General features: G+C 48.4%; 1 protein-coding gene and 1 long non-coding RNA gene across 6 annotated transcripts in view; one reads left to right on the forward strand and one right to left on the reverse strand.

Annotated features, from left to right (window-relative positions):
• Positions 1-2,492: 2,492 nt before the first annotated feature.
• On the reverse strand, positions 2,493-12,629 carry LOC148049128 (uncharacterized). 3 transcript variants are annotated; one of them, XR_015695595.1, is made up of 5 exons: positions 12,457-12,629; positions 11,946-12,031; positions 7,539-7,704; positions 4,516-4,619; positions 2,493-3,556 (listed from the first exon to the last, which is right to left on the reverse strand). It is a non-coding gene; the product is annotated as an uncharacterized LOC148049128 (long non-coding RNA). The 3 variants fall into 3 exon arrangements; XR_015695596.1 differs by lacking the exon at positions 4,516-4,619; XR_015695594.1 differs by lacking the exon at positions 2,493-3,556 and having other exon boundaries at positions 4,045-4,619.
• A 3-nt stretch (positions 12,630-12,632) lies between these two features.
• ADCY8 (adenylate cyclase 8) overlaps positions 12,633-18,466 on the forward strand; it is a 138,996-nt gene continuing 133,162 nt past the window's right edge. For all 3 annotated transcript variants that reach the window (XM_087706676.1, XM_087706677.1, XM_087706678.1), the window contains exon 1: positions 12,633-15,505. In XM_087706676.1, the coding sequence (XP_087562802.1) occupies positions 14,627-15,505 (879 nt within the window). In that variant the 5' untranslated portion in view covers positions 12,633-14,626. The remainder of the gene's footprint in view (positions 15,506-18,466) is intronic.

Genomic DNA, 18,466 nt, shown 5'->3' on the forward strand with positions numbered 1-18,466 from the left:
GTTTATGTCTGCCATAAACGCAAGACGCCTGGTCTGTCGGACACAGCGGCGGGGTCGGAGGAGGTGGGGGGCAAGGCAGCGGAATGCGGCAGCAGCAGGAACATTCTCGCTGCTGTGTCCGACAGGCATCTCACGTTTATGTCTGCCATAAACGCAAGACGCCTGGCCTGTTGGACACAGCGGCGGGGTGGGAGGAGGCGCGGGGCGAGGCAGCGGAGTGCGGCAGGGGCAGGAACATTCTCGCTGCTGTGTCCGACAGGCATCTCACGTTTATGTCCGCCATAAACACGAGACGCCTGGCCTGTCGGACACACCGGTGGAGTCAGAGGAGATGGGGGCAGGAAGTGGAGCGTGGCAGCGGCAGGGAGGTTCTCGCCGCTGTGTCCGACAGGCGTCTCATGTTTATGTCTGCCATAAACGCGAGACACCTGGCCTGTCGGACACAACGGTGGGGTCGGAGGAGGTGGGGGGGCAGGCGGCGGAGCACGGCAGCAGCATGGACGTTCTCGATGCTGTGTCCGACAGGCATCTCATGTTTATGGCGGACATAAACACCAGACGCCTGTCGGACACAGCGGCGGGGACGTTGCTTCTTGCTGCTGCCGCGCTCTTGCCTCACCAACCGTAATCCTCACCGCACGTCACTGCAGACAACTACTCATCTCCCTGCTGGGCGGACTTGTTAGCCTGAGGTAAAAGAGAAACTTTTTGCCGGGGCTGTTGGGGCTCCTAATAATGGAATCATTGAGTTTACTTCAGTGGGTTTGTCATATTAGCTATGGAGCCAGAGGCAAACATCCCCTCAAAGGCAGGAAAGTTTTTGATCTCTGGCAGTCAAAGATACATTAATAATAATAATAAATATCAACTCCAAATCTGGAGATGATATGAGTATCATCCCATTCCATGATGATGGAGCTGGTTCTTCTGAGAGAACAAACTTCGTTCCTCTCTAAATTTCAGGTGGGAGCTCAACAGGTTGAAATGTTATCTATTTTATTGATTTGATTTGTATTCTGCTTTTATTACTTTAGAAAGAACTCAAGGTGGAGAACGTACATGCCGTCATCCTTCTTCTTCCTCTTATTTTCCCCACAACAGTTCTCTGAGGTGGGTTGGGCTGAAAGAGAACGACTGGCTCAAGGTCCCTCCATGGCTTTCGTGCCTAAGGCAGGACTAGAACTCCTAGTCTCCTGATAGTTGACTCAAAGTCACCCAGTCAGCTTTCATGCCTAATGTGGGACTAGAACTCTCAAATTTCCTGGGGACTGGCCCAAAGCCATCCAGCCGGTTCTGATGCCTGAGGTGGGATTACAATTCACAGATTCCTAGTTTCTAGGCCAACACATTACCATATTTTTGGAGTATAAGATGCACCCTTTTCCCTCAAAAAAGAGGGTGGAAAATCTGGGTGTGTCTTATATCGAATACAGCATTTTTGGCCTACTGAAACCCTGCCCCCTTTGCAAAATGGACGTGCCGAAGGTTTGGGAGGCTTGCAAAGTGCTCCTGGGGGCTGGGGAGGGCAAAAAAGAGCAAAAAAACAGGCCCCTCCAGCCCCCAGGAGCCCTCTAAGAGCCTCCCAAAGCTCTGCATGCCCCCCCCCCCCTGTTTTGCAAAAAACGAGCCGTGCAGAGGGTTTGGGAGGCTTGCAGAGTGCAAAAACTTTTTTTTTTAAAAAAAATTACCTCTTCAAAAGCATGGTACGTCTTATACTCCGGTGCGTCTTATACTCTGAAAAATACGGTACATCAATGGAAAATGACAGGCCCAAAGTCACTCCATGGCCTTCACACCTAAGGCAGGACTAGAACTCTCTGTCTCCTGGTGACTGGCCCAAAGTCATCCAGCTGGTTTTAATTCCTAAGGTGGGATTGGAATTCACGGACTCCTAGTTTGTAGGCCAACACCTGCATCAATTGAAAATGACTGGCCCAAAGTCACTCCGCAGCTTCCATGCCTAAGGCAAGACTAGAACTCTCTGTCTCCTGGTGACTGTCCCAACGTCATCCAGCCGGTTTCAATGCCTAAAGTGGGACTCACAGACTCCTAGTTTCTAGGCCAACACCTGCATCAATTGAAAATGACAGGCCCAAAGTCACTCATGGCCTTCATGCCTAAGGCAGGACTAGAATTCTCTGTCTCCTGGTGACTGTCCCAACGTCATTCAGCCGGTTTTAATGCCTAAAGTGGGATTAGAATTCACAGACTCCTAGTTTCTATGCCAACACCTACGTCAGCTGAAAATGACTGGCCCAAAGTCACTCCGCAGCTTTCATGCCTAAGGCAAGACTAGAACTCTCTGTCTCCTGGTGACTGGCCCAAAGTCATCCAGCCAGTTTTAATGCCTAAAGTGGGACTCACAGACTCCTAGTTTCTAGCCCAACTGAAAATTTAGGCATAAGGGCAGATAAAATTGGCAAATTGATGGATAAGTAAATGTTCTGAATCCTCCTCCTCTGTCCAGTAACGAATGCCGAGACAAGCTTAGCTGGAATGCCACAGCACTTTATTAGCAGGAAACATAAACCTCGGTGGCTGAAAGCCCAAGCAGACAAACAGATAAGAACCTTGGCAGCAACCAAGACTTCGACAGATACAGATAACAGCTTCTCCAGCGTTAAGAAATAAGTTGAATCCTGCAACCAGACTCCTGACAAAGTCCCTCCTTAAATACAATCTTGAGAGGAGCCTAATTACAACCACCTGCGTCCAATTATCTTTTGTATCTGTGTAGCTGTTCTCTACGTCGATCTGCCCGGCGTTGCCGGGCATCCAGGACCACCTCCCTTGTCTCCTCATCACTACTCCAAGGCCTGATGTCAGGAGCACACTCCCTTCAGCTTTCACCACTGTTCCATGCCTCAGGTGCCTCCTGGTGGCCAACCAGCCTCTCTGCGCCCTGCGCGGAGTCGGAACCCTGTCCAGGGTCCTCCACCTCTTCCAGAGCCGACTCATAAGGCCCCTCGCTGGCGGAGTCTGTTTGCAGCTCCAACAGCTCCTGCTGGGCCACAACAAGAAAATATATTATCCAAAGAGAACCATCATCTTGCAGGGAAGTATATTACAGAAAAGCGAATGAGAGGAACATACACTGGAGAAACATATTTCATTGGGTGGGCTTCCTGGCAGAATCCTGGCTGAGACCTTCGTCCTTACAGGTCAGACTTTGTCTTATGTTACTGTTGCTTAACAATTGTCAGAGTCGGTTGCAAATACGAATCCCAAAAAGGGCAGTGGCGACGCAGCTCCTTTGAAACTCTGCCATTCGGGGAAGTGAAGAATGAACAGCTTTCATCCGAACAATCTGTCACAGCCACCAAGCAGAAATAATTATGATACAGCACAAAAATCGCACCCAAGTAGAAATACGGTATCCAAGCCAGAAACGTAAAGATTGGGGGGAGGGGGAGGGAAATGTTCTACTTCTGTGTTTCTCAACCTTGGTTGCTTGAAGATGAGGTGAAGTGAAGGACCAGGGGAGACATGATAGCAGTGTTCCAATATGTGAGGGGCTGCCAAAAAGAGGAAGGGGTCCACCTATTCACCAAAGCACCTGAAGGACAGACAAGGAATAATGGCTGTAAACTGACCAAGGAGAGATTCAACCTGGAAATATGGAGGAATTTCTTGACAGCGAGAACAATCAACCAATGGAACAAAAGTTTCCTTCGGAAGTTGTGGGAGCTTCATCACTGGAGGCTTTCAAGAAGAGCCTGGACTGCCATTGGACAGACACAGCATAGGGTCTGTGGTGGGATTTAGCCAGTTCCCACCACGTTGAGAGAACCGGTTGTTAACTTTCTGAGCAGTTTGGTGAATCGGTTGTTGGAAGAAATCATTAGGGCAGAGAACCGGTTGTTAAATTATTTGAATCCCACCACTCTATAGGGTCTCCTGCTTGGGTGGTGGGTTGGACTAGATGACCTACAAGGTCCCTTCTAATTCTGTTAATCTATAGATGTGAGGACTTCAATTCCCAGAAGTCCCCTCCCTGAGGGGAGGGGGGTTGATCTACTTCCTTTCTTTGATCTACTTCCTTTCTGGTTTTCAGTTATACACCAGAGGTGGGTTGCTACAGGTTCACACCAGTTCGGGCAAACTGGTAGAGGAAATTGGGACTGGGTCGCCAAACTGGTAGGGACGGCAGGCTGGCCATGCCCCTGAACTGGTTCCCTGGTTGCCCATGCCATTCCCGGCATATTTTGTGGTCATTTTATAATGTTCTACACATGTGCAGAACAATTTACAGGCAACTGCGCATGCGCAAGCAACATGCGGAGCACGCACGAATCAAACCAGCAGTAACACCGGCAGCAACCCACCTGTTATACACACATACTCACACACACTCACACACAGAGAGACTGAGAGACAAACACACACTAAAAGCATGCAGCATTAGAAAGCATTGTCCACTTTTTCTCTCTTAGTCACAAAGCACGAAACAAGAGGGTAAATTATGCTTAGCAAACTTTGTGTGTAGAGTATCTGGGATTTAATCACTCCAAGTACCTTCTCTGCATGCAATATTTAGCCCAATACAGGTGAAAACAATGGCTGGTTCTCTGCCGACAGCTTTCCTTTTGCTTCCTTCTGTTTGAAAACAATTGCTGAAACTGTGGGACAACAGAGGAAATGCCTGAACAGAGTATTGAATGGAAATCATCAGCTCAAGGAGGAGCAGGCATATTTTGCAGGAAAAAAAAGGGTCTGTGTTTGTGTGTTTGAATGGGTGCTTTTAATTGTGTCTTAACTGGGTATGCCATCCAGAGTCACATGCCAGGGAGACGGGATCAGGGGTGGGTTCCTGCCAGTTCTAACCTCTTCTATAGAAGAGGTTCCACAAACCTACAGTGCCATTTAGATCTGGCTCCATCTCCCTCCCCCCACCCATCCGCACATCATCAAGATGAAGAGCGAGAGGAGGAATTCTGGGAGTTGAAGTCCACAAGTCTTAAAGCTGTCAAGTTTGAACACCCCTGGGGTTTTTTTTCTAAAGGGTTAGGGATGCAAGGGTCTTGTAACTTGACAGCTTTAAGACTTGCATACTTCAATGCCAGAGTTCCTGAGCCAACATGACTGGAGGAGGAATTCTGGGAGTTGAAGTCCACAAGTCTTAAAGCTGTCAAGTTTGAACACCCCTGGATTTTTTTTCTAAAGGGTTAGGGGTGCAAGGGTCTTGTAACTTGACAGCTTTAAGACTTGTGTGCTTCAAATGCCAGAGTTTCTGGGCCAACATTTTGGTTGCTAAGCAAGAGCGTTGTTAAGTGAGTTTCGCCACATTTTACAAGTTGGCCACGCCCACCCAGTCACATGGCTGGCAAGCCACTCCCACCTGGTCACATGGCTGGCAAGCTACTTCCACAAAGGAGGCCACACCCACAGAAGAGGTTCTAAAAAATTTTTGAAACCCACCACTGGACGGGATCATGCTACTTTCCAAAGCAGCTGAAGGCCAGGCAAGGAATAATGGATGGAAACCGATCGAGGAGGGATTCAACCTGGAAATAAGGAGAAATTTCCTGACAGAACAATCAACACATGGAACAGAAGTTGCCTTCGGAAGTTGCAGGAGCTTCGTCACTGGAAGCTTTCAAGAAGAGACTGGACTGCCATCTGTCAAAAATGGTGTAGGGGCTCCTGCCTGGGCAAGGGGTTTGGACTAGATGACTTACAAGGTCCCTTCCAACTCTATTAATCTGTTAACAATTGTGATTAATTTAATAACCATGGCAAAAAGAGTTGTAAAATTGGACACAACTGACATAACAAGCATTTGCTTCCTAACTGTAATTCAAGTCCCAATTGTGGCTGTAATTCAAGAACTACCCATATAGGATGTTGTAAATCTTCTCTTCTTAGAGATCTATTTTAACCTCAAGGGATGAGATGGCTCAGTGGTGAAGATGCTCAGCTTGTTGATCAGAAAGGTTGGCAGTTCAGCGGTTCGAATCCCTAGCGCCGCATAATGGAGTGAGCTCCTGTTACTTGTCCCAGCTTCTGCCAACCTAGCAGTTCGAAAGCATGTAAAATGCAAGTAGAAAAATAGGGACCACCTTTGGTGGGAAGGTAACAGCGTTCCGTGTGTCTTCGGCGTTTAGTCATGCCGGCCACATGACCACAGAGACGTCTTCAGACAGCGCTGGCTCTTCGGCTTTGAAACGGAGATGAGCACTGCCCCCTAGAGTCAGGAACGACTAGCACATATGTGCAAGGGGAACCTTTATCTTTACCTTTTATTTTAACCTCATGCAACAAAATCCCTGTTAGAGGCATAGAAAGACTCCTTTTGTCTGCCTTGAATCTTTCCCTCACCCTAAACCATGTAATGGTTCTTGGTTTTATGAGAAGAAAACATCTCTGTATATATTTTCTCCACAAACATTTCCAAAATTGGCATTTTGCACATGTCTGTAAATTTTATAAGCATCTATCATGTCTTCTTTTGTTGTTCATAATCCAAAGTGATACATAGCTTTGCTTCTATCTCTATTTATATCTCAGTCTATATTTATCCTATTGATTCAGTTTGAGAAATCAATCCAATTCTGTCCAGCCATCCAAACTGAATTATCCAACTGATTTGAACTGGTCCTCTAAACTGATTTCCTTAAAATAAAGTTCTTGCAGCTGCCTATGAATCAGAAATCTTTTGAAAACATTTGGTTCAACTCAACAACTGGAATTGATTTCTCGATTTGTCTCAGGGACTCAATCAAAACTCGTTCAAATTAGATATTTAAACCAAATAAATGGGCCCCTTCCCCAAATATCTGTATTTTGATGGCATGACTGTTTTTTTTTTAAATTTAAAAAATGCAATTAGGCTGCATTATCAGAAGTGTAATTTCCAAATTGGGGTTAAAATAATTTCAATCGTTCAGATTCCGTGATCCAATCTTAAATAATGTTAAAGGTAAAGGTTCCCCTCACGCCTATGTGCTAGTTGTTCCTGACTCTAGGGGGTGGTGCTCATCTCCGTTTCAAAGCTGAAGAACCAGCACTATCCGAAGATGTCTCCGTGGTCATGTGGCCAACATGACTAAATGCCGAAGGCCCACAGAACACTGTTACCTTCCCACCAAAGGTGCTTCCTATTTGTCTACTTGCATTTTTTACATGCTTTTGAACTGCTAGGTTGGCAGAAGCTAACAGGAGCTCACTCCATTATGCGGTGCTAGGGATTCAAACCGCCGAACTGCCGACCTTTCTGATTGACAAGCTCAGTGTCTTAGCCACTGAGCCACTGCGTATCTCCCATCTTAAATATCTTGTCCAAATTGGACACCATACTTTAAAAAAAGATCCAGAGTATCTTGAAAAGACACAGCAAAAGCCAACTATGAAGGTGGCAATGTTCAACTAATAGTAAGAATGGTTCAATAGTAGTATCACTACCCAGAGAGGTGATGGGTAGGTTCCATTTTGCTGTGTATCTTTAATTAGACTGCACCACCTCTTGTGTGGATGCTGAATTTGGGTCCTTCTCCCAGATAGCAGATTTGTTTGTTTGACTTGTATGCCAATCACCTCACCTAGAAGTTGCCAGCCAAGGTCTAAATACTGTAACTCCTTCCAATTCTTCCTTCCCAAAAGCACAACAAAGAATGTTCTTTCTACTCAGGAAGCTCAAACTGATCCAGTTCTACAGAGGAATTCTTGAGTCTGTCATCTGCACCTCCATAACGGTCTGGTTTGGCTCTGCAACCCAACAAGACAGACACAGACTTCAGAGGAGAATCAGAACTGCAGAAAAAACAATTGCTACCAATCTGCCTTCCGTTGAGGACCTGCACACTGCAGGAGTCAAAAAAAGGACTGTGAAAATATCTACAGACTCTTCACATCCTGGACATAAATTGTTTCAACTCCTACCTTCAAAAAATGATGCTATGGAGCACTGCACACCAAGGCAACTAGGCACAAGGACAGTTTTTCCCCGAATGACATCACTCTGCTAAACAACAAATTCCCACAACACTGTCAAAACTATTACTATTCTTCTTCTCATCTTTCCTATTACCCATATCTTTTTCTACTTATGACTATAACTTTGCTGCTTATATCTTTATTGTTTTATTTAGTTTCCTGGCATGATTTATGTTGATTGCTTATTTCGTACCCTGTAACATTCCCGTGGTTCGCCCATGAGGCCAATGTTGAGAAAAGACAGGACACCACCTTTCTCGGGATGGAGCGACCCAGACTGGGGGTCTGAGAGCCCCTTTTATTGAGATAGGACAAAGGCAGGAGGAGCAATCAGCATGTGAGTAAAAACAGCCTGTAAAAGTACAATTTCTAATCTACTGCTCAGTCTATATATGGTCAAATCCTGGACGTCAATGGTAGGGCACATCTCAGAATGTTATGTTATGCACTATCAGGATGTTATGGCGTTCTAGGAGTTTGTTTTCTCCTGTGTGGTTCAGCGTGACTCTGCATGCCCTAGTATAAACTGGACAATGGGTGACACACACCTCAGGATTCAGGATTCAGGAGTTTATTTGTATGCCGCCCTTTTCCCTGGGGGGACTCAGGGCGGCTCACATCCGAAAGGGAAAAGGGGAAACAGACTTTTACAAATACGACAACACATAATTAAAAGAAAACACAACATTCATACCATTCGGGAGGGTACAATCTTAGCCCCAGGCCTGGCGGGATAGCCAGATTCTAATGGCTGTGCGGAAGGTCTGGAGAGTGGTGAGGGTACGAATCTCCACGGGGAGATCGTTCCATAGGGTCGGATGCCACCAAGAAGGCCCTCCTCCGCGTGGTCGCCAGTCGGCATTGACCCGCAGATGGAACCCGGAGGAGGCCCAATCGGTGAGATCTAATAGGTCGTGTGGAGGTAATTGGCAGTAGGCGGTCTCTCAAGTACCCAGATCCACTACCATGGAGGGCTTTATGAGTGACAAGTAGCACCTTGAAGCATATCCGGAGATCGACAGGTAGCCAGTGCAGCTCACGGAGGATAGGTGTTATGTGGGTGAAACGAGGTGCACCCACAATCGCTCACGCGGCTGCATTCTGGACACCTACACAAGGAACTATATTACAACATCTCATGACTCTCACTAAGTGTATCTTATGATTTATGATGAATGTATTTTTATGATGACTATGATCATGATTGCCCGCTTATAGCTTTTATGTACAATGAGAGCTTATGCACTGAAGACAAATTCCTTGTGTGCCCAATCACACTTGGCCAATGAATAATTCTATTCTATTCTATTCCATTCCATTCCAGGAGAACAGGTTGGAAAGCTTCCTTCCTCTAAAGAAATGGGGCTCAGAGTTCAGAAGAGGAGGAGAAAGAGAGATCCTGCAGTAGAAGTGAGGAGAAATTTCCTGATGGGGAGAACAATTACTCAATGGAATAGCTGGCCTCCCAGAATTGTGTGTATTCCATCATTGGAGGTTTTTAAAGCCAGATGGGTTAGACTAGAAGACCTCTGAGGTAGATTCCTTCCTTCCCCTCCTTCCCTCCTTCTTTCCTTCCTTCCCTCCCTCCTTCCTTCCTTTCCTCCCTTCCTTCCCCTCCTTCCCTCATTTACCTTTCTTCCTTCCTCCATCCTATCCCATCTCCCTCCCTCCCTCCTTCTCACCCCTCGTTAAAGGCAAAGACATGAGCATTAGGGATGCTCCCTCTTTGCAGTGCTTCCTCTTTGCACAAACTAGAAACCCTCCAGGTTCCATTTTTCTGCAGTAGGGAGCAGAATTTCGGCCAGCTGGTGTCTTCTTCCTTCTGCAGTAAGGAGGATCTGCAGCAGCTTCTCCCTGCATTAAGCACCTGTCCACTCCTTCCCCTTGCTCGCTCTCTCTCTCTCTCTCAACCAGGCTGGGCTGTCTTTCTCTTTCACTGTCCAACTAGAAAGGACAAGCAAGAAGAGATTTCCAGAGGCAGAGTTTGGAACTCTGCAATTAGAATCCCTAATAACTCCGGCTTCCAATCCAATTCTCTCCAAAGCTCCTCCCTCCCCCCCTCCCTCCCTCCTTCCCTTCCTCACTTCTCTTTTCCCTTCTCTTCTTTCTTCCCTTTCGTTCCCTTCCCTTCCCCACTTCTCTCTTCCCTTCCCTTCCCCACTTCTCTCTTCCCTTTACTCCCACATTTCTCTCTTCCTTTCCCTTTTCTCTTTCCTTTCCTTCCCTCTTTCCTTCCCTTCCCTTCTCTCCTGCATTTCTCTCTTCCCTTCCTTTTTCTCTTTCCTTCCCTTTCCTCTTTCCTTCCCTTCTTTTCCATTCCCCACTTCTCTCTTCCATTCCATTCCCTTTTTCCTTACTTTCCTTTCCTTCCCCACTTTGTCCCTTATCTTCGCTTCTCTCTTTCCTTGCTTTTCCTTTCTTTCCCTCTTCCCTTCCCCTCCTCACTTCTCTATTCCCTTCTCTCTTTCCTTACCTTCTCTTCCCTTTTCTTCCCTTCCCCACTTCTCTCTTCCCTCCCCTTCCCTCTTTCCTTTCCTTTCATTTCCTTCCTCTTCCCCACTTCTCTCTTCCCTTCCCTTCTCTTCCCTTCCCCACTTCTCTCTTCCCTTCCCTCTTTCCTTCCCTTCCCCACTTCTCTCTTCCCTTCCCTTTTTCCTTTCCTTTCATTTCCTTCCTCTTCCCCACTTCTCTCTTCCCTTCCCTTCCCTCTTTCCTTCCCTTCCCCACTTCTCTCTTCCCTTCCCTTCTCTTCCCTTCCCCACTTCTCTCTTCCCTTCCCTTCTCTCTTTCCATTCCTTCTCTTCCCTTTTTTCCCTTCCCCACTTCACTCTTCCCTTCCCTCTTTCCTTTCCTTTCCTTTCCTTCCTCTTCCCCACTTCTCTCTTCCCTTCCCTCTTTCCTTTCCTTCCCCACTTCTCTCTTTCCTTTCCTTCTCTTCTCTTTCCTTTCCTTCTCTTCTCTTCCCTTTCCTCTTTCCTTTCCTTATCTTCCCCACTTCTCTCTTCCCTTCCCTCTTCCCTTTCCTTTCATTTCCTTCCTCTTCCCCACTTCTCTCTTCCCTTCCCTTCCCTCTTTCCTTCCCTTCCCCACTTCTCTCTTCCCTTCCCTTCTCTTCCCTTCCCCACTTCTCTCTTCCCTTCCCTTCTCTCTTTCCATTCCTTCTCTTCCCTTTTTTTCCTTCCCCACTTCACTTTTCCCTTCCCTCTTTCCTTTTCTTTCATTTCCTTCCTCTTCCCCACTTCTCTCTTCCCTTCCCTCTTTCCTTTCCTTCCCCACTTCTCTCTTTCCTTTCCTTCTCTTCTCTTTCCTTTCCTTCTCTTCTCTTCCCTTTCCTCTTTCCTTTCCTTATCTTCCCCACTTCTCTCTTCCCTTCCCTCTTCCCTTTCCTTCCCTTCCTTGTGCCCTTGAGTCACCTTTGACTCCTGAAGACTCCCTGGACTAGTCCCTAAAGCCTTCTTGGAAAGATTTCAGAAGGCGCTTGCCATTGTTCTCTTCCTGGGGCTGAGAAAGAGGAACTGGTCCAAGGCTACACAGCTGGCTTGATGTCTCAGCTAGGACTAGAACTCACAATCTCCTGGTTTCTATCTTGATGCCTTAATCCAGTGTTTTCCAAACCTGGATAAATTATCCCAAATGGGGTAAAACTGCTTTTACCCAGTTTGGAGTAATTTAGACTGCATACCGCATTCTAACCAGAGCTGTGGTTGCACAGTGGTTAGAATGCAGTATTTCGGGCCAATTCTGCTGATTGGCATTAGTTCAATCCTGACAGGCTCAGGATCCTTCCAAGGTTGATAAAGGGAGGACCCAGATTGTTGGGGGCAATATGCTGACTCTGTAAACCGCTTAAAGAGGGCTGTAAAGTGGTACATAAGTACAAGTGCTATTTGCTATTTCCTTTGTGTAATAAATGGATGGATGGATTCATGGATGGATGGCCTGCCCCAAACCAAGGAAGACCCACCACCTCTGGAAAATTGATATCATCCTCATGTAAAGAATCTTCTACTCACTCAGAATCCTCTTCACTGTAATTTAAGGCTCAGCTCCTGGTCCTCTAGGATGATTGAGGTCTTGTTTATCTTTCATGCCAGACCAACTTCAGGCATCAAACCAAAAACATGGTAAAGTTTACAGCAGGGCTCAAACATACCCAATTCCTCTCCCTCCCCTCTCTCTGTATCTCTCTCCCCTTCTCATGGTATATCTCTTCCCCTCTACCTCTCTATCTCTCCCCTCTTTCTCCGTATCTCTCCCCCTCACTCCTTCTCTATCTCCCCCTCTCCCTCCCCCTCTCTTGGTATATCTATCCCCCTCTCCCTCTCCAACTCTCCCTCTCTCTGCATCTCCCCCCCCCTCTCTCTCCAGGGCGCCTCGTTTCCAAGCTGCCGACCGCCCTGAGCTGAACCGATTCCAACTCGGATCGACTTTTTTTTTTAAATTCTTCTCCTGCCCACTAAAACTCCACAAACGTCTCTTCTGCACCCCCCCCCTTTCAAAAGCCAAGCGACCAAGTTTGCGCACCTGAGCGTTCTGCCTGGCGGGGAGAACCTCCGAGCCGGACTTTTTGGGCCAGCAAGCAGGTGGGGGGAGGGGACCTGTGATGGGCCAGGTGTGAACGGACTCCACCCGGGCAAGCCGCCGCTTCTTCGCTGGGGAGGGGAGCGTCGGGGAGAGGAGGGGAGGAGAGGGAGGGGGGGAGGAGAGGGAGGGAGGGAGGGGGAAGAGAAGGAGGCTGGTACTTCTTTAAGTGGGCGCCCAGGGGAGCCGAGCCGAGAGCCTGACGTCAGCGGGCCATCAGCTGACCGCGCTGGGTTCTGCCCTTCCCAAGCGAAGAGGCGGCTGGGCGAGGAGAAGCCCGGCCGAATCGTCCCTTCGCCGGCTCGGATTTCCACCGACCGTTCCGGGCTGCAGGGAATCGAAGCAAAGCAGCCGAGCTCGGCCAGCAGACGGCGGGGCCAGCCCGGAGCGCGCAGCAACTTTGCCGAGAGCCGGAGGGGGGGGGGTCGGTTCTGCAAAGTCCTGCCCCCGGGAGAGGCAAGTGTTTCGGAGACGAACCTGCCTCGGTTCGGGGGGGGGGCCGTCCCGACGCTCGCTCGGTCCCGTCCGGTATCTTCCTCGGCTTCTCCCCCCCCCCCTCCGCAGCCCGGAGGGAGGCTGGCGCGGCGGCTGTGGCGCGTGACTGGGGGGAGCCGGCTGGTCCACCCGCGGCGTGGGAGCGCCAAGAGGACGGAGGGCGGCGGGTTGCAGGAGCCGGTGATGCATCCTGCCGCCTCTCCGGCTGCGGAGAAAACGGCCGAGTAGCCCCGGAGCGGATCCATCCAACAACCACCACCCCACGCCGCCTTCGGCTCCGACTCTGCATTTGGATACAGCCGCCGAGCTGGAAGGGACCTTGGAGGTCATCTAGTCCAACCCCCTGCTCACGCAGGAGACCCGTCCTAGGGATTCGAACCGCCGACCGTTCTGATCGACAAGCTCAGCCGTCTTAGCCACTGAGCCACCCAGCCGACCACCCGACACACAGACACACACCCGCGCCCCCCCCCCCGCCTCGGGGGAGGCCATGCCTCGCTTCAAGATCTCCCGCAAGAAAAGGAAAAGTCCTCGCTTTCTGCCCGTCGGGGACCGCTGCAGCCTTGGGGGGCCATCGGGGCAGGGCGGTCGGACGGACACCCGTCCAGAGATGACGCTCCGGGGCCGAGAGAGTCCAGCCTTGGGCCGCCTGCCTTGAAGCTGCTCGCCCGCTTCCCGGTCCGTGGCTGGAAGACGAGACGAGACGAGCCTCCGCGACCCTCGTTCTTGGGGCGCCCTGCCTTGACCGCGGCCGTTGGCTTTCCCTCCGTCGGGGCCCCCACCGTCGCTCGTCCAGTCCCCCCCACCCTTCCTCCACCCTTTCTCCTTGCTGCACCGATGTCGCCGCTTTCCCGCAGCCGCTTGGAGAACGACCGAGATCCCAGCACTTACGGCCGCCTTCAGCCTTCCCAACCTCACCTGGATAGAGTCGGGGGTCGCCGCTGGTTCCTCCTGCTCGCCTGTCTCCTAAGCCCGTAACTACTTCCAGCCCTGGAGGAGTTGCATGCGCTCCTTTATCGCCCTTAATCTTCCCGGCGTGTGCTTGTAAAACTACTGTATGGGCTTGCTCTTTTCTTCCAGTGGCTTGAATTCCGTCTAAGGCTCGAAGGAAACTTCAGGAACTTCAAAGGATGGGAAATCCTCCTGCCTGAAACTTGGAAGGCTGCCAAGAAGAAGAAGAAAAACTAGAACGGGGTGGCTGAGAATGTAGGATGGGAGCTTCCCAACTGCCCTCTTTGGGGATCCCCCCCTCCCCACCAACCCAAAAGTGCCCAGGTGTTTGTGGCCTTCACTGACTTTGCGTGTTGCCTCCATGGAAGCTACCAGCCAGGACTTGAACACCTGTGGCTTCGGTTCCACCTAACCAGACTTCCCTGCCCTACTCTTCCTCCTGCCCAGCTGACCCTGGAAGCCGAAGGGGATGCAACTGGCCAAGCCCCAGCTTGCTGCCAAGGTATATCCAGTGCCAACAAAGGCATGGGGAGGGCTCTGTCTTCTGCCACCGCTGACTGACCTTTGATCCCCCTGCCAAGGAGGTGGGGGGGTGTGTGAAGAAAAAGCCAGCTGCCTTTCAATGTGAACGGGACCTCCCTCCTCCTGCTCCGACCTCTCGCCCGCGATGGAGCTGTCCGAGGTACGTTGCTTGAGCGACAGCGACGAGTTGTACACCATCAACCAGACGCCCCCTAGCGGCAGTGCCCGCTCCCAGCGCCTGCTGTGGCAGACCGCCGTGCGCCACATCACGGAGCAGCGTTTCATTCAAGAACACTGCAGCGGCAAAACCCTCGACTCCGAGGAGTCCTGCTGCCCCAACCACAGCCACCCTTCCCGGCGCCAGTCGGCGGGCAAGAGCCTCAGTGGCCACAACAACGGGGGCACCAAAGTCTTCCCCGAGCGCAGCAGCAGCAGTGGCGACCTGGGCTTCCTGCACCTGGATTGCGCTCCCAGCAACTCCGATTTCTTCCTGAACTGGGGCTACACCTACCGGGGTGTGATCTTCCCCACTTTACGCAACTCCTTCAAGTCCCGGGACTTGGAGCGCCTCTACCAGCGCTACTTCCTGGGCCAGAGGCGGAAGTCGGAAGTGGTGGTGAACATCTTGGATGTGCTCACCAAACTGACCCTCCTGTTGCTCCACCTGACTTTGGCCTCGGCCCCCATGGACCCCCTCAAGGGCATTCTGCTGGGCTTCTTCACGGGCATCGAAGTGATCATCTGTGCCTTAGTGGTGGTCAGAAAGGACACGACCTCTTACACCTACCTGCAGTACAGCGGTGTGGTCACCTGGGTGGCCATGGCCACCCAAATCTTGGCTGCGGGCTTGGGTTGTGGCCTCCTTGGCGATGGCATTGGCTACGTGCTCTTCACTCTCTTTGCTACCTACAGCATGCTCCCTCTGCCCCTCACCTGGGCTATTTTGGCCGGCTTGGTTACCTCCCTCCTACAGCTCCTTATGCAGACCTTCATCCCTAGGCAGGTGGTGATCTCCATCAACCAGGTATTTCTTGTGGGTTCCTTCTACTTCTTCTTCTCCCCTTCCCCCAGTTGGGCAAGTCGGTTCACCTCTTATTCAGGGTTAGTTGGAAGCGGTAGCAGATCCTTGCTAGAACAAACCTAACCAGGACGCTCTCTGGCATCTCCTGCCTAAGATCTGTAGGATTCTGAGATCTTGGTCTGAAGTTATGGGTAGGGAGAGGAAGAGGTTCTTCTGTAAAACACAACAGGAAGGCTCATACCTCTGTGATACGGATGGCGGCTCCTAAAAACAGCGTTCTTTAGAAAAGCAAGTGTGGTTGGTAGCACTGGTTAATCAGATGGACTTTTTAGAATAGTGTCCTTCCCAAATCTCATTTTCCCTAAGTCGATCCTTCCCAGCTATCATGGGAGTTGAAGTCCAGCATCCACAGGGAGCATCGGAATGGAGGGCAAAGCCACAAAATATATCCGCGTCCCATTCTTTTTTTATGGACGGCCAAGAAAATGTACACAAGGTCATCCCAAGTTGGGCTTCCTGCTTCTGGGCTTCCAGATCATTGCGGAGAAATATCCTACATAGATTCCCAGCTGAGCACAGGATTCCTACACCACAAATGCAGCTGCTTTAATCTGGATGCCCAGATGCAGTGGGTCTCCGAGTCAACCCTATCAACCTTCCCCCCTCAAAATAGTCTTCAATGCCACCAAGGCCAGGAGGGGATCTGTTCATCACATGGGAGTGTGTACGGATCCAGACTTTTAGAAAAGGAGGGAGGTTATTTTGATGTCCCCGGATAATGTCACGTAATCCCCTCTCCTCTGAGTTCTCATTCAATGCTGCATTTGGTCCCTGTAGTATTTGATCAATTATTCAGCAGAGTTCATCAAGTGGAAGAAGAGCTGTTTTGAGAGTAGCTGTATATATACTCTGCTTGTCGTGTGTGTGTGTGTGTGTGTGTGTGTGTGTGTGTATACATTATATATATATATATATATATATATATATATATATATATATATATATATATATATGTATGTATGTATGTATGTATGTATGTGTGTGTGTGTGTGTGTATATATATATATATATATACACACACACACACACACACACACACACACACATACATACATACATACATACATACATATGTATTTGTGCTGATAAATAAATAAAGGGAGACTAGTATAGATCTATTTCAAGCTATTTAGCTCTCATCAGCTAGCCATACCCTTACTGGGAATCGAACCTGTGCTTACTGGGAATCAAACCTGTGCTATATATATATATATTTATATATATAACACAAGCAGAGTATGTATGTATATATATAAATCTGTGGCTGATAAAGGAGGAGAACCTGTGGCTTAGTGGCTAATACAGCTGCCTAATATGTAATACAGTCCAGGTTTGAGTCCCAGTAAGGGTATGGGGAGTTGATGATAGCTAAATAGCTTGAAATAGATCTATACTAGTCTCCCTTTATTTATTTATCAGCACAAATGCAACACACACACACACACACACACACACAACATACAGCATACAGCATACAGCATACAGCATACAGCATACAACATACAACATATACACATACATACATACATACATACATACATACATACATACACATATATATATATATATATATATATATATATATATATATATATATATATATATATATATATATATATATATATATATATATATATATATATATATATATATATATATATATATATATATATATATATATATGACAAGCAGAGTAGACTTTTGCATGAAAAATAAAGTCATTCTCGTTCAATTTACAGGAACTTTCCCCAGGTGCTGTGGTGTGTTTGTGGGTTCCCTTCTCACTGTCTTGTACTTCAACACCCATGTTGTTTTGCTGGGGCTGAGATTAGGCATGATATGGGCTTGAACACATTTAGAATGTCCCAGGCTGGGACAAGTTGGGATATAGGATTTCAGCCTTCCTAACACTCTTCTTACACTACCCAATTTTTGTCGGCTGACTGCCGTGTTTTGTTAGCTGGGATCACTGGCCATTTATTATTATTGCTATTTGGAGTGAGGTGTTGTGCAAGTACAAACCTGTGCACATTTAACCGGTCGCCCGTAGGACTTTTGCATCTGCATCCCAGGTGTTTAGTCCTGATGTTTATCAAATGACAGCTTGAATGTGGTCAGGTGGCCCAAGCCATCTGCTAAATCTGTGGCTGAGCCCCCCCTTCCCCCCTTTGCTGTTCTACTTACATTTGCAGGCATGCTTGGTAGCAGGCTCCGCCCACCTGCCCAGACGTCATCACATCCATTTTTTAAACTCTGCACATGCACGGATTGTATCAATTCTCATCTGTCCGTTAAATCAGGCTAGTTGAATTCAGTGTTGTTCTCTTGTTCAGGTTCTGAAACCCTATTTAATATGAATGAAATAGCGCAGTTTGGCTGATGATCTGATTCTCAGTTGGGACTAACTATGGGGAAATAGGAAGAGTATAATTCAGCCATTTATTTGGTAAATTAGTAATCCAGGGATAAATTACACTGAGTCTTTGTGGTTTGGTTTCTTAAAACTGAAAAAAAAGGACTGGGAACTCAAAGAATACAACTATTAAAAAATTGACTTCCAGAAGGCATGGTGAATTTGATTATTGATTTAGCTGTTTATTTTATGCAGATGCTTATTTCAGGAAAGAAAGAATACTCAGATTGAAAACAGGTTATCCATCTTGGGACAGAATTAAATATAATTTGCTGCAACAATATCAGGTCCAAATGTGAGAAAGTTCTAAACTGGTTTAGAAATTGTTTTGGCCAGGAGGTTTAAAGGTCGGACTGACACACACATTAGTGGCATCCACACAAAATCATTCAGTGGGTCAGCAAATGGTCTAATGGGTGCATTTTATAAGGAAGGGGAAAGCTATCATTTCAGATTTATTTCCTGTCCCAAAACAATTCCTTCCAGAAGAG

This window comes from Thamnophis sirtalis, unplaced genomic scaffold (genome assembly GCF_051295495.1).
Source record: "Thamnophis sirtalis isolate CommonGarterSnake01/CBP01778 unplaced genomic scaffold, rThaSir2_p1.2 scaffold_2, whole genome shotgun sequence".
NCBI classification, from domain to species: domain Eukaryota; kingdom Metazoa; phylum Chordata; class Lepidosauria; order Squamata; family Natricidae; genus Thamnophis; species Thamnophis sirtalis.